This window comes from Balaenoptera acutorostrata, chromosome 4, assembly GCF_949987535.1.
Source record: "Balaenoptera acutorostrata chromosome 4, mBalAcu1.1, whole genome shotgun sequence".
In the NCBI taxonomy this organism is placed as follows: Eukaryota; Metazoa; Chordata; class Mammalia; order Artiodactyla; family Balaenopteridae; genus Balaenoptera; species Balaenoptera acutorostrata.
The window spans coordinates 41,528,029-41,543,610 of record NC_080067.1 but is presented as its reverse complement, the minus strand read 5'-3'; the positions used below and the strand labels follow the sequence as shown (position 1 = coordinate 41,543,610).

Sequence of the window (15,582 nt, the reverse complement as noted above, 5' to 3'; positions counted from 1 at the left end):
TCCATGTCTCGGCTATTGTAAATAGTGCTACAGTGAACATTGGGGCGCATATATCTTTTCAAATTATGGTTTTCTCTGGATATATGTCCAGGAGTGGGACATGGTAGGTCTATTTTTAGTTTAAGGAAACTCCATACTGTTCTCCATAATTGTTGTATCAATTTACATTCCCACCAACAGTGTAGGAGGGTTCCCTTTTCTCCACACCCTCTCCAGCATTTATTGTTTATTTTCTCCACACCCTCTCCAGCATTTATTGTTTGTAAACTTTTTGATGATGGTCATTCTGACTGGTGTGAGGTGATACCTCATTGTAGTTCTGATTTGCATTTCTCTAATAATTAATGATGTTGAGTATCTTTTCATGTGTTTTTTGGCCATCTGTATGTCTTCTTTGGGGAAATGTCTATTTAGATCTTATACCCATTTTTTGACTGGGTTGTTTGTTTTTTTTAAATATTGAGCTGCATGAGTTGTTTGTATGTTTTGGAGATTAATCCTTTGTTGGTCACTTCATTTGCAAATATCTTCTCCCATTCTGTGGGTTGTCTTTTCTTTTTGTTTATGGTTTCTTTTGCTGTGCAAAAGCTTTTAAGTTTCATTAGGTCCCATTTGTTTATTTTTGTTTTTATTTTCACTGCTCTAGGAGGTGGAACCAAAAAGATCTTGCTGTGATTTATGTCAGTGTTCTGCCTATATTTTCCTCTAAGAGTTTTATAGTATCTGGCCTTACATTTAGGTCTTTAATCCATTTTGAGTTTATTTTTATGTTTGGTATTAGGGAGTGTTCTAATTTCATTCCTTTACATGTAGCTCTCCAGTTTTCCCAGCACCACTTATTGAAGAGGCTGTCTTTTCTCCATTGTATATTCTTGCCTCCTTTGTCAAAAATAAGGTGACCATATGTGCGTGGGTTTATCTCTGGGCTTTCTATCCTGTTCCATTGATCTATATTTCTGTTTTGTGCCAGTACCATACTGTCTCGATTACTGTAGCTTTGTAGTATAGTCTGAAGTCAGGGAGCCAGATTCCTCCAGCTCTGTTTTTCTTTCTCAGGATTGCTTTGGCTATTCGAGGTCTTTCGTGTTTCCATACAAATTTAAAATTTTTTTGTTCTCTGAAAAATGCCTTTGGTAATTTGATATAGATTGCGTTGAATCTGTAGATTATCTTGGTAGTATAGTCATGTTCACAATATTGATTCTTCCAATCCAAGAACATGGTATATCTTTCCATCTGTTTGTGTCATCTTCAATTTCTTTAATCAGCATCTTATAGTTTTCAGAGTACAGGTCTTTTTCCTCCTTAGGTAGGTTTATCTCTAGGTATTTTATGCTTTTTTGATGCGATGGTAAATGGGATTGTTTCCTTAATTTCTCTTTCTAATCTTTAGTGTATAGAAATGCAAGAGATTTCTGTTTATTAATTTAGTATCCTACAATTTAACCAAATTCATTGATGAGTTCTAGTAGTTTTCTGGTAGCACCTTTAGGATTTTCCATGTATAGTATCATGTCATCTGCAAACAGTGACAGTTTTACTTCTTCTTTTCCAATTTGGATTCCTCTTATTTCTTTTTCTTCTCTGACTGCCATGGTTAGGACTTCCAAAACTAAAGAAGTTAAGAATGAAAAAATGACTATCATGATTTAGTAAGCTTAGTTGGTGATGGACATCTTCCATTTGGATATATTCGTGATATGCTTTTTCCAGCTACTATTATTATTTTTTAGTAAGAATAAAAATATTTGTGTACATTTAATAAATATAAAAACACTATATTTCTTGTTTTTAAAACATTTTAAAAATTATTTACTTCATCTCTTGTCTATTTTATAGTGCATATAATTAGTGGAGAAGGAGATATGTACATTATATATAATTTATGAGTAAATAAATATACAAAGATTGTGGTGCATGCCTCCAAAGTTTTTAATGATAGGAACGTATCATCACAATGTTTGGAGACCAGTGGTTTTTGAGTGTGAGTTTGGAATTTAGCAGATAGGTTTAAATAGGGCTCTGCCACTCACTGGATACATTCTCTTGATCTAAATAATTTATTATAGGTCTTATTTTCTCACTGTAAATTGAGATAAGGCCCGGCATTTAATACATAGTGTAGCACATAATAAATGTTCAGTAAATATCATAAATATTCAATAAACATTTCCAGCCTTCCAGGGTCACCCTTTTCTTTAATATTCCAATGAAGTAACTCAATTCCTCCCATCTCACTTTTTTATGAGAAGGCCAGCACATGCCCTTGAATTTCTGCAGAAGGTTCTTAAATTCTTTTGGTGGTTACATTTTCCTGGTGGTTGCTTGATATCTCTTTCCTCACTCAGTTGTCCATCACCTGTAGTCTTCCATCCTATTCCTTCTCCACATGACTCCCAAGAGTGGACATAATCTCATTTCCAGCATTCCTTGAGACTCAAGGCTATCATAAGCCTTAAGACTTATGTGTGTGGATAACACAGGGTAAATACAGTTCTGAACAGGAATCAACTTAAAATTTCGGTATCACACAATGCCCTTCCTAAGTTCATGGTCCACTGCTGGGAATATCTTATCGATTCTGTATAGTTTTGGGCCTGGCCTGTCTCCCTGTTGTTGGCACTACTCTTTCCTTTCTGAGAACTTTCTGCCTTCTTAGCTCTTCCTTGAATTCCTGCTCCAGTTTCTCAGACAACTACAGGCTACTCCATCATGCCAAGGCCTTAAGCATAGCTGCAGTCTGAGCATTAAACTCCTCCAGGGTGCTATTCACACAGATGCGTGAATAACACTCCCTGGAGTTATACAGTAAGGCAGTCCTGACCCTCTCCATCAAGCCATCAAGAGTGGAGATGGTGAAAATCTTCACTTTCAAAATGAAGAATCCATTAACATATCTTCCCCCCCCCAAAAAAAAAGAAGAAGAAGAAGAAAACCATTCACCATAGGTCTCTATTTCTCACTAAACAATCAATACAAGCTTTTGAATCTACTGTTTTTCTTGCTCCAAAGGTATCAGATTGAATTCTGAGGCAGGGCTCAAGGTCAAAATTTTTATACTTTCCGTGTGAGTCTTTATAGTGGAGCTGGACACTATATAATTTATTACCCCTACTTTCTTTCTAGATCAAGTACTAAGTGTCTTTATTCTTTTCTCTTTCAACCGCCACCACTACTGATAGCAACAATGCTATCATCACCATCACCACCGTCATGACCTACATGACCACCTTGACGATGAGCATGACTCCACTACCACCATCACCATATCATCTCCATCACCACCACATCACCACTGCTATCATCACAGTTAACATCAACATGAAGGGGGATTTCCTGGAGGTCCAGTATTTAGGACTCCATGCTCTCACTGCCGAGGGCCCAGGTTCGGTCCCTGGTCAGGGAACTAAAATCCCACAACCTGCACTGCATGACCAAAAAAACAAAGCAAAAACAAAAACATGAAGGACCGACATCATCACCCCAATGATCATAATCACTACCCCCATAGCCATCACTACCACCTCGCTGGCTTTTCTGAGGTCCTGTGGCAATTCTATGAAAACCTGCCAAAGCTCTCTAAAGGTCTTTATTTTGTCTCTAGGTATGTCTGCAGCTTCTAACATTTTTTTTATTCATCAGATACCCTCTTCTCCCATTTCTGGAGAGAAGACTAGAATAAAACCCATGTCCCAGTGCTGATCTCTTGCATATCTGACATTGAGGCCTCTTCAGACTTGGGGCTGATCCTGAGCCTTGTCAAATATATGGTCATAGCTCTGTAATATAGTTTCTACCCTTTCCATCCTGTTGTCTCTCATTGTCTCCAGTGAAATGCCCTGTACTATTTCTTGGCTCTGGGGAACCCCACCACAATCCAGACAACTCTAACTCTTGAAAAGGGGGATGGGGATTATTATAAGTGACCTCTTGCCTTTAGGGACTTCTTTAGGCCCTTGGCCACCCTATGACAGAAAATTCCAAAGTCAGAAAAGGTTTCCGTCCACTTGGAACCCCAGTAAGAGACTGACCATCTGCCACTATTTTATCCAATTGGATTCTCATCTATTCTGTCCTCTGATGGGAGGTTTCTACTGAACCAGAACAGCAAGGATGGGACTGCCTTTCAACTGGTGTGTCTCAGTGCAATGATGGAAGCCTTCTCATAGTGGCCTCATGATCCACCACTGACCCCAAAGTGAAAAACATGCCTTCACAAGTAACGTCAGCCACAAGGGCTTAGACTTCTTAAAGGTTTTCAGTTTTCTTTTTGAGTTGAATATAGTCTAATATAGGATAGGGAGGGAAAGAAAATAAAATATTAACAAGTAATAATAATACATTCCCTGTAATTAGGAGCACAGCTACAGTAGGAGCGAGAAGCAAAAATTTAATACAGTACCTGGACATCTCAAGTAACAAGTCAAATAAACTAACTATGGTTCAATTATTTACATTGAATGAAAAGTGGTATACAGCATAGGTGACCTCAGGCTAGTAGTAAGGTTTTATTGGAACACAGCGATTCTCATTCACTTACACAACATCTGGGGCTACTTTTGTGCTACGATGGCAGGGTTCAGTAGCTGTGAGATTCTGTGTGACACACCAAGTCTAAAATATTTATTATCAGGCTCTTTATAGAAAAATTTTGTCAACCCTTGCTCTAAATAATGAATACTTTTCTCTTCTTAGAGCTGACAGGAAAGTGAATTAAACTGGTCTTTCTTTGTATCATAGAAGTAAAGGCTTAACCCCAGTTAAGGCATTGGAAGTAGGGAGTAGTTGAAGCAGGGCTTCTCTATATCCTGCTAGATCTGAGGGCATTTGGTCCTAACTAATAATAGAAAAAGTAGCCTTCCACCTTCCAACCGTCAGTCCAGTTTACTGTATTAAGAGATTGCAGTCAAGACCCCAGATGATAATAAAGAGTCTCTTTGCTTTGCTTCCTTTGGGCAAATACCTCCTCAGAGATCTTGCGGGAAGGTGAAGTGATGGGTCCAAGGCAGAACAGGGCACACCAAGGATGGGGTATTCCTGAGTTTCTCAGTCAGATACTGCCTGGTAATATCTTAATTCCATGATATGTTTGTGTGCATTAATAGAGAAAGCTACTGAGTTTGCTTGCTGATAATGAGATAATTTAACTTTATCGTCTCCAAGTAGGCTTATCTCACTGCCACAAACTCAAGGCCTATAGTGTCCCAGCAAATTCTGAGGGATGAGTGTCCATTTCTGATGCTGCCCATTGCCAATCCTACCTCCCCTCCCAAATTCTGAGTGAGAACCCCAGCCTTCTGTAGCAGTTCCATACAGCTGAGGGGTTGGCATTGATGCTAAGGGATGGGGTAGACAGTTAACTTTTGTGTGTGTGTGTGTGTGGTCAATTCTATTTTTTTTTTAATTGAAGTATGTTTTCATTATATTCTACTTAGCTGTATTTTTTTAATGTTTGTAGTTCATAGTTTTAAAAACTGTGATTAGGAAGTAGGAGATCTTGAGTCTAAAACCAAGGAAACTGGATACTTTAACTTTACAGGGATTTATCCCTACTCCCAAATATAGATCTTCAAGTTTGCCTCATTTGAGTCCTTGGACTCAAGTAACAAGAAGTCAGCTTTATTATTTATTTATCATTGTGCTAAAGGTTTTACATGAATTCTCTCTTATTCCTTATACAGCCCATGAGGTTATTTATTATAAGGAAACTGATGCTAACCTGCTAAAGTTACCCCACGTGGAGATAATGGTGCTAAGGTTTGTTTCTGCATTCCATGCTGCACGGTCTTTTTGATGTCCGTCCATTATAAGGGCCAAAGTTTCATATTAAAAATAGCTCCACTTAGAATCTGGAAGTTTCACAGACCAGACAGTGGTAAATCCAGCTTTAATCCAGCTTAAGGCTCTTAAGCTTCCTGAAGTAATGTTTTTCTTCCATAACCATTTGGTCTTTAAGTAAATGGGTACCCAGGGTCTTTGTTAAATAGATTGAAAAACTTCCCCAAGGGGTGCTCTTTAATACAATTCCTTCATTTAACCTTGAAAAGCAATATTTGAGATAGGTAATTGTTGGGTTTTCTCCCCAATGGCCATTTTCCTTTTTCCTAACAAAACCCCAATCTTGTTCCGGTATGGGTGATCACTTGCTTAATGGATTAGTCCCCTGCCCTAGGGAGTGACTGTTGGTTAGTCCACATCTTTCATAGTGATTCTGTCCCCCTTGCCAGGGATTGGTTTAAGCATGGTCACCAGATGCAACCCAGGACAAAAGATAAAAATAGCAGTCAACTAGGAGGCTTTTGTAAGATTTACTAACTCTTGAAAGAAAAAATAAAAGGCACTAGATGAGGATCATCCCTTCCTACTTTTGGATGTCACAAATGAGATGTATTGTAGTACTTGGAGCCAGAGCAGTTATTTTGTAATCATGAGGGGAGAACCAAGATCATCATACAGAATCCTGGGAGCTGTTGCACCTTTGAATTAATCAGTGTTGGAATAACCTGTTCTGGATTTCTGTTATGAGAGATAAAGAATTCATTGTATTCATTATGATTTAAGACATCTTTATGTATTTTTACCACAACAAACTGATTACCGTGACCCTGTCCACAAGACTCTTTGGAGGAAGGTGTAACAGAGAAAAGCAAAGCTAAGCGGATGTTCATTCCTTCAAAACAAAGCTCCAAATGAGGTCCTCTGTTAAGAAGTTCCTGATTACAGAAAAATAGGAGCTGGTTAGGAGTGGAGTTAATCTTTCAGTTTGAGGCAGTAAAAAGACAAGGGTTTCTGATATTCCTTAACAAGGGGCTGAGGAAAATTCTGTACCTTGCTAAGTTAAAGGAAGCTACTTTATATCCTGGAGCAGTGCCCTTTCAAGGAGGAATTCCCTGGGTTCTAGGAGTTAGTCACAAATGTTTTCTAAATAGATGTGTACTCTTTCCTAGTAGGAACAAAAGATCACTCAAAAGAGGCTTGAATCTTCAAAGTAAACCCACTATTGGACAATCTCAGTGCTAACATTTTTCATCCCTACATCCTTTTCACCAACCCTTTCTCAAAAGCAATTTGCTTTCTCTCCCGTCTTTCTTGAAGACTGGGCTATCTGACCAACTACAGTGCTTGTCTTTATTCAGTCTTTAAATACCTCTTAGAAGCAGCCTTATTTTAAGTGAGGTTTGTCTTTGGTATGCATGTATACCACTCCTGGGAAGCCACGGGTGGTCTACTCTCTTGGGATTTCACATAACCTTTAAAAATTTCCAACAAGCGTTGGAATTTTTCATATTTGTAGTGTTCTTTTTAATTACTAATTTATATTAGAACAGCTTCCTGATGATTCTTCAATATAATTTCTATTATATCTACTACTTGTATTAGCTTCCTATTGCTGTTGTTACAAATTACCCAACTTAGTAGCTTAAAATAACACAAATGTATTATCTTACAGTTCTGGAGGCCAGAATTCCTAAAGTCAAGGCGTCAGCAGGGCTGCGTTCCTTCTGGAGGCTCTAAGGGAGCATGTTTCCTCACCTTTTCTAGCTCCTAAAGGCCACCTGCCTTCTTTGGCTCATGGCCTCATCCTCCGTCTTCACAGTCAACACCATAGCATCTTCCAATCTCTTTCTGACCTTCTGCCTCACTCTTACAAGAACTCTTGTGATTACATTGGGCATCCAAGGATAATCCAGAATCATCTCCCCATCTCAAGACCCTAATCATGTCTGCAAAGCCTTGTTTGCCATATAATGTATTCACAGGTTCCTGGGATTAGGACTTGGATATTTTGGGGACATTATTCAGGCTACCCTACTACTACTTCTATTATTACTACCACTGGCTAAAATTTGATTGCATACCATGAGCCAGGCACTGTGCTGCTTTACATTCTTCATCTCAGTCCGCAAGCCACACACTAAGATCGTGTAACTTTCTCAAACAGACTTGTGACTAAGCCACTGCTCTCTGATGACAGTAATTCACTGCAAAATTGAGTAACAATGATTCACAAAATCTGCATTCCTACTCCTATCCAGCACTGACTTATATATGCCTACAAGTTAATTATAAATGAGACCACAAACTTGTATTTTTAGAAAATGTAGTCATATGGGTAGAAATTTACATTTAGAAGAAATTCAGCTACATTTATGAGTGGTTGGAACTAAAGCTTGTAGTTATTGGGTTCAGTTGGCTTAGATCATTGAGAGTAATTCTCATTAGATTTATGGCTGCCACTCCTAAGTGGAATAGTTCATTGAACTCAGCTTAGAAATTATGATTTAAATCCTTAACCAAGATACTATGAAATGCAAACCTTCAAGTAGGACCTTTGTCAGAAAAGTGTGGGTTAATGCCCCAAATCCATCATTGTTCCTCAAAAAGATTTATAAACTGATGGTTGCACAAGAATTTCATATTAGCATTGAAGAGTCTTGCATTATCACGTAGTTGAACAGCACCTGTTTAGTGTTCTCTTGCCACTCAGATCTGTTAGATGCAGTCCTTAATGTGCTGTGAAGCACTCTGAAGTGCAGCTGATGTATGTGGACATAAGGCCCCACAAATGACAATTTGGCACCTAAAACTTGTTATTTTAGAAGGGGTTAGAGGCTCTTGAACACTGGGTTGAGCCTCTTAGCTGATTTGATTAAGGCTATTTTAGGACTGGATATAATTGAGATAGACATAAAACTTGAATATAGAAATAGTCTAGCCCAGTGGTTTCCAGCCTGTTGGCTGTAAACTTTAGCAGCATATGGGAGTTATCGTAAGGAGCCCATTAATCCATGTGAGCACTAAACGTTGCCTGTAGACTAAATATATCCTACATATCAAACGTAGATACTGTTGTGATATTAATATGAATTTGCTTTAAAAGATCACTGAATTCATAGAAGCTTTTGGTCATTTTTCATCTTATTAATTGGGTACTTAAGAACAATTAAGCCCATAAAATTCTGACATCATCAAAGTGGGTGGGCATCTTTGCTCTGGTTTGGAGGATTTAGCAGTGTTCATGAAACACTTCTAACACACAAATCTTCCACATTCATGTAAGATTAAAGCCTTAAAAGAGCTGCCATATGAGAGTTCTATTCAGGCGTTAGTCTCCCAAAAATATGCTGAAGAGTGAGTAAAGCAATAAGACCAACTAATAATGCTGATGAAACTCTTCGATAACATATTTTTCTACCTATGATGATGATAGCTTATGAGTAAGGTAAGCAAGCTAAGGAAAAGTATTGTTTTATTTCTCTAACTTGCCTGCAATAAGAGTACCTAAATCAATAAACTAGATGGGTCTGTTTTTAAAACCCAACAGTATCATTTCTAAGGAAAATGCTTCTGGCTTTTTCTTTTTTTTGACATATAGTTGATTTACAATGTCGTGCTAATTTCTGCTGTATAGCAGTGACTCAGTTACACACATGTATACATTTTTTTTAATATCCTTTTCCATTATGGTTTATCCCAGGAGATTTGGTATAGGTCCCTGTGCTATATGGTAGGACCTTGTTTATGCATTCTAAATGTAATAGTTTGCATCTACTAACCCCAAACTCCCAATCCATCCCTCTCCCTGCCCACCTCCCCCTTGGCAACCACAAGTCTGTTTTCTATGTCTCTGAGTCTGTTTGTTTTGTAGATAGGTTCATTTGTGTCATATTTTTAGATTCCACATGTAAATGATATCATATGGTATTTGTCTTTCTCTTACTTCACTTGGTGTGATAATCTCTAGTTGCATCCATGTGGCTGCAAATGGCATTATTTCATTCTTTTTTATGGCTGAGTAATATTCCATTGTATATATGTACCACATCTTCTTTATCCATTCATCTGTTGATGGACATTTAGGTTGTTTCCATGTATTGGCTATTGTGAATAATGCTGCTATGAACATAGGGGTGCATGTATCTTTTTGAATTAGAGTTTTGTCTGGACATATGCCCAGGAGTGGTATTGCTGGATCATATGGTAATTCTATTTTTAGTTTTTTGAGGAGCCTCCATACTGCTTCTGGCTCTTAATTTGTAAATAAACGCTATTGATTTGTATAGCACTTTACAAAAATTTGCATTATAGGGTCTCAAAGTTGGAACATTCTTATCATTTGTAGTCTTAAAAAACCAAAAAATAACTACAAAGATGAGTAAACTAACCACATGAAACCATCTTACCTTCCTTAAATAAAGGAGGGAAAAATACCCTCTGATTTAAACTGACCATATAGGACTGTTTGGGTATTGCATATATTCTTTTTTCTTAAAGTCATTTTCAGACCTAGTATAACAAAAATTCATCCTCAAAGATCAGTATTTCAGGCCCTAATAATTATTTTTATATCTAAGCCACTTACTAAAAGAGTTTTATAGCAAAAGGTGGAGTTGGGTTTTAGAATTTATAAATACAAAGGCCCAATATTTATTAACTTTGCACACATAAACCTTCCTGTCTACAGAATTGTATGACACTGGAATATCTTAGTTTGCAGACTCCCCCTGAAAATCTTAACCATAGTTTAAGAGTGAGTTCCAGCTTTCTGAAATGGTGTGAATTACAGCTGTGCCAGTAGGGAGACAGATTTACTGAATGCTTTTCAGTATGTTTTAAATCCATGGAACCATTACAAAATTTAAGTCTGATTCCATAGTTCTTGCTTAGTTAGAACATACAATACTATACATGAATTTAAAAATCATTACACTGGAGAGAAAGTACTGTCAGAGAGGCTCACGTTTACCAATTGGGTCACTTTAGGTTAGCTGAAAGCGGAGGTGCTTGAGAGCAGATGAGATTTTTACACTTTTTATATTTCCTTTAGCACTTGTTGCAGGGGACAACCTGGTCATATTTTTTACTACAGCAGTTTGCTGAAATAAAACTTGTCCCTTTCCCTCAAGCACTTACCTGCAAAATAAAATATTCACTATTCTCTTGTGACTTATAGTTGACTGCCAGATAATGTATTTTTTGCTGATTCTCAGAGCACAAGTGTTTAGGCAGCAGGTTCTGGTTAGGTCTGTTCATTCAGCCATTCAATCACACATTCATTCAAGCAATCGATCAGCATTTACAGATCACCCACTACGTGTCGAATGCAGTTGTCTTAAATGGAACCAAAACCACAAGAAAAAGTTTTAAAGAATTACCAGAACTTTTATTTTTGCTTAGTTTTATTAAAAAAATAAATATGTCATAAAGCTTTTTTTTTTTCTTTAGGGAGAAAAAACGGAACAAGTTTCATAAAATCAAATAAGCAACGGTAAGGTGTCTTAACTTGAAAAAGATTGGGAATCACTGGTTTACAAGTTACAACTGAATGAAAGGACAACTGTACCAGCCTCAGTGGGCTGCTTCATGCCAATGGCAGCAAACAACAAGATCTACTAGGGCAAAATAAATTACTGTGTGGAAGCCCTGGTAAGTGCTTAAACAGGCCGAGTCACTGAGACATCAGGATAGATAGATGTTGCTTTAAACAACACAGAAGTTCCTGAAGGGTTGTGTGTAAATGAAATAACCACAACCATACTAGGGGAGCTTGGTACCTGAAAGAATTCCGTGGTGAATTCTTTTGTGAACAACCACTACTGCTTTTATAAATCCAGGTCCATTTGCTTTACTTAAGGCGAAGTACACCAAGCTGCTACCTCTCTGAGCTGAGGCAGTGGCATGTTCACCTAACACTGCTCCTGCTGGGCCAGTGGCACAATTTCCAAGTGTGTGTTTCTGTGAAGTAGTGTAAAATACAGAGTTGGCCAGGGAACCCAGCTGCATCTGGCAAAGCAGGTGGATGGGTGGGAGCTCCACCTTTAACAATATTTCCATGTCAACAAAGACTTTTTTTTGAGGGTCTACTTTGTGCAAAGCACAGTAAAAAACCTGACCAATTCAGTTACAGATGTACTTCCTTTCTCTAAAACCTTCGGTCAGGGCCTAGGTCTGGAACCCTAAAATAAAGTAATACTTCTAATTCTCGGGACTGGCTTTAACCAAATTAGATGCCCAACTCCTTCAAACTGGGGTGGGATGATAATGAAAGAGACTGTTTTTTCCAACGCTGAAGTTTAACACGAGAATCACATTTCATGTAGCTAGTTAATGAAAAATTTTGCTGGTGACAAACTTTTCAAATGGTTCCTTTTTTTTTTTTTCTTACTTCCTCTAAACAGAACTCTGAGATCTCGGGTAAACTCTGCAGAACAGTTAAAGTCATTGATGTTCTCTGGTTGGGTGATATATTTCAGTCCTACTGATAGAAATAGAAATTTCTTTCCACCCACCAGAATGTCATGAACTTATCCTACACCACAGCAGTGATGCTTTGCACAGGGATTAAATATGGTAGTACTAGTTTCAGTCAGTTTTAATCTTTGTAAATAAATAGAATCCTCACTTTGCTCACAGCCTCCATTTCATTTGGCCAAACTTCTACCAGGCTTAAGCCACATGTAATTAGTTAGGCTGTTCAGTTTCTTTATAAAAAATGCTTCTAATAACACTGCTGCCTGTATGTACAGGTGTGAATGAAAAGAGTATGCAATCTGTAGTCTTTTCCACACTGAGTACACTAACAACAATTAGTAAATAATTAAAGAATAAGTGGTCATTTTAAAACTTGTATTTTTCCTTAAAAAAAAATTTCACTTTCTAGCAACTTAAAAAAAAAAATGGGTCTTAAAAGTGCCCTATTAATGTCAATGCTGTTCCCCACTCTGGCCCACCCATCCAAAACCTGCTACAAATGCTGGATTGAGTTTATACAAATAATTTAGCAGTACCAAGATTTTTCAAATGGAAACAGTGTTACTGACTTCTTCATACTGGATAACAAAATAAGGGTAACTCTGGTCATCATTGAAGATGACAAAAATCTGAGGCTCAAAGAAATTATCCACACAAGAGTCATACAGGTCACTGGTGACACTTCCGGGATTCACGGGAGGGGGCCTTCTCATGCCATGGCTGCCCATCGTGTATCTGCCAGTTAGCACTTTAGCCAGAAACATAAAATGGACTCCTTTGGAGGACTTCTTAGAAAAGTTATGCGAGTAGCTTGCCTTCTTTGCAAAATAACTGCCTTGTCCAAACATTGTAGCATGCTTTCCACAGACTCGAGGGTCAAAGTTGTGCTTGCAGATTCCATCTACCACATCCTGGGATGTTCCATGAAATAAATGTCTCTCATTTATTATTCTGTCACGGCCAAACATTTTCCTGTTCATATATTCCTTTTTCCTAAAGCAAAGAGTGGACAGGGAGTTCAGAAAAATGAAGGTATAGATCAGTTTAATAGGCATGATGTAGTCGTAAACTTCTTTTTATGGTTTCAATGGGGAGGAAATGTTAAAATAGCTACCAAGGGCAAAATGTCATCAAAGATCATACTAAAAGTTTAAACTTATCTTTTCCACTGCAGACAAGAAAAGCCCTTTCCCTTTTTTCTCCATCAACCATTTGTTCACTTGCTCTCTCTTCCATTTCAAATCTAGTTCTCACACCTTCTCAGGGTGACTTCCTTACCTAATTCCACCAACCTGAGAGTCTCTTAATTCTGAGGTTCCTCAAATCTACATGTATCCCCTCTGAATTACATTAATTTGTTGCTGACTTGAGGCAGCATAGTAAAGCGATTAAGAACAAGGCCTCTGGTGCTAGACTGCCTGGGTTCAAATTCCAGCACCGTATCATATTAGCTGTATGACCTGTGGCAAGTTACCAAGCTTTTCTGTGACTCAGTTTCCTTTCTGTAAAATGCAGATTGTGATAATCTTTCTTGTAGGTCTGTTATGAGAATTATATGTGAGTTAATATATGAACAAATATGACATTAAGTTCTATGCAAGTCTCTACTATTATGTTCTGCATTTGTCATTAGCTACATCAAGAAAAGCTCTCGAACTTTTCATACTGCTGACTCACCTTTTATATTTCTCCCAAAGAAACTGGTTTTGGACTCTCAGTATTTGCAAAATTCTATATTTAAACTCAGGCACAGTCTTATGAAAAAGATTATAAATGATTCGATAACTTTTGTCCTCTGCAGAAACAGGCACTTGGATGAAGTCCTGAGATGGATGCATGTACACCCAAGTTTCAGGGTAAAAGTTTGCTGAGGTGACCCCATCTGGGCAGATGGTTTGTGATGATGAGGTTGCTTCAAGAGGCGGAGGTGCCTGTGTGGGAACACCACCAAGTGTCCTACGAGGGAGAGGGAGAACGTCAGTGTAAAACCTCAGCAGTGAGGTGCTCTACATCAAAACCTCCATCTCACGTACACTGCTCTACAGCAGTATCTAATATAATTTGAATAGCTTCAATGCTTGTTTAAAAAAACAATATAGAAAATGCTATCAACTGAAGAAAAAAAAAAAAATCTTAGGGCTTCCCTGGTGGCGCAGTGGTTGAGGGTCTGCCTGCCGATGCAGGGGACACGGGTTCGGGTCTTGGTCTGGGAGGATCCCACATGCCGCGGAGCAGATAGGCCCGTGGGCCACAATTACTGAGCCTGCGCGTCTGGAGCCTGTGCTCCGCAACAGGAGAGGCCGCGATGGCGAGAGGCCCACGCACCGCGATGAAGAGTGGCCCCCACTTGCCGCAATTGGAGAAAGCCCTCGCACAGAAACGAAGACCCAACACAGCCATAAATAAATAAATAAAATAAAAAATTAAAAAAAAAAAAATCTTAGAGCTAACACTGCCTGTATAGAGATAACCTATTATTAGCTTCCCCTGGCCTCCTCCTTGTGGAGAAAACTCTGGAATGTACTGCTGCAAGGCAAGCAAGCAAATGCCAATTTATAAGTATCTTTACCTTCTGAATCCTGGATTCCTCTTTTGCCTGTATAGTTATGCTCCGTTTCAAGGGAGCAACAATTTATATACGTTCCTCAAACTTTGCTGTACTAAGCACAAAACGCATCATTGCTAGAGGCTGTGTACATGGGGAAGCATAGTGAGTGGAGGCAAAGTGAGGCAAAGTGAAGTGGGGCAAGAGGGAGCTTACAGGGAGATGACAAAATATTAAAAATAAAAAGCTTATACTTTGGTTTTTGTGTAAAAACAAATCATGGAGTAGGCATTGAAAGTTGGCATTTGCTTCAGTTTTAAGTATCACATATAACAACAAAACCGTCAATACAATTCAAATGTTACAGCTTTAGATGTGCTTAAGATGGAGCTAATTACTTTAAGCCCTAGACACTAGACGATCCTTGAACCTTAAATTCAAGTCTGTTACTTTGAAGGATGAGTTTAGACAAGCAGTTACTTATTCCTGCCTGATTAAATGATTTAAATCATTTTTCTTAGCCATTTTCAAAACAGAGCAAAAGGGAAGAAGCAGAGACAAAGATAATCCTGACCCTGAGACCCAGATTCAGGGCTGGGGTACTACTCCACTCATCAGCATACAGTGGTCACGGGGAAGCCCTGAGTCTGCCAAATGGATTAGGAAACTGAAATTTTCAAAAGAGCTTTGGGACACAGAGGTTACAACAATAGGTGAACATGCATCTAATCTCCAGGAGGATATTTACCATCAGCCACCTTACACTACTAAGCACATACTGTGGA

At 38.4% G+C, this 15,582-nt stretch overlaps 1 protein-coding gene across 3 annotated transcripts in view; it reads right to left on the bottom strand.

The window, feature by feature from the left end:
• Nucleotides 1-11,139: 11,139 nt before the first annotated feature.
• TIPARP (TCDD inducible poly(ADP-ribose) polymerase) overlaps nucleotides 11,140-15,582 on the bottom strand; it is a 116,673-nt gene continuing 112,230 nt past the window's right edge. For 2 of the 3 annotated variants that reach the window (XM_057545427.1, XM_007164819.2), the window contains 2 exons: nucleotides 13,930-14,208; nucleotides 11,140-13,245 (listed from right to left, as the gene is read on the bottom strand). In XM_057545427.1, coding sequence (XP_057401410.1) covers nucleotides 12,798-13,245; nucleotides 13,930-14,208 — 727 coding nt within the window. In that variant the 3' untranslated portion in view covers nucleotides 11,140-12,797. The remainder of the gene's footprint in view (nucleotides 13,246-13,929; nucleotides 14,209-15,582) is intronic. The other variant, XM_007164822.3, reaches the window with a different exon arrangement.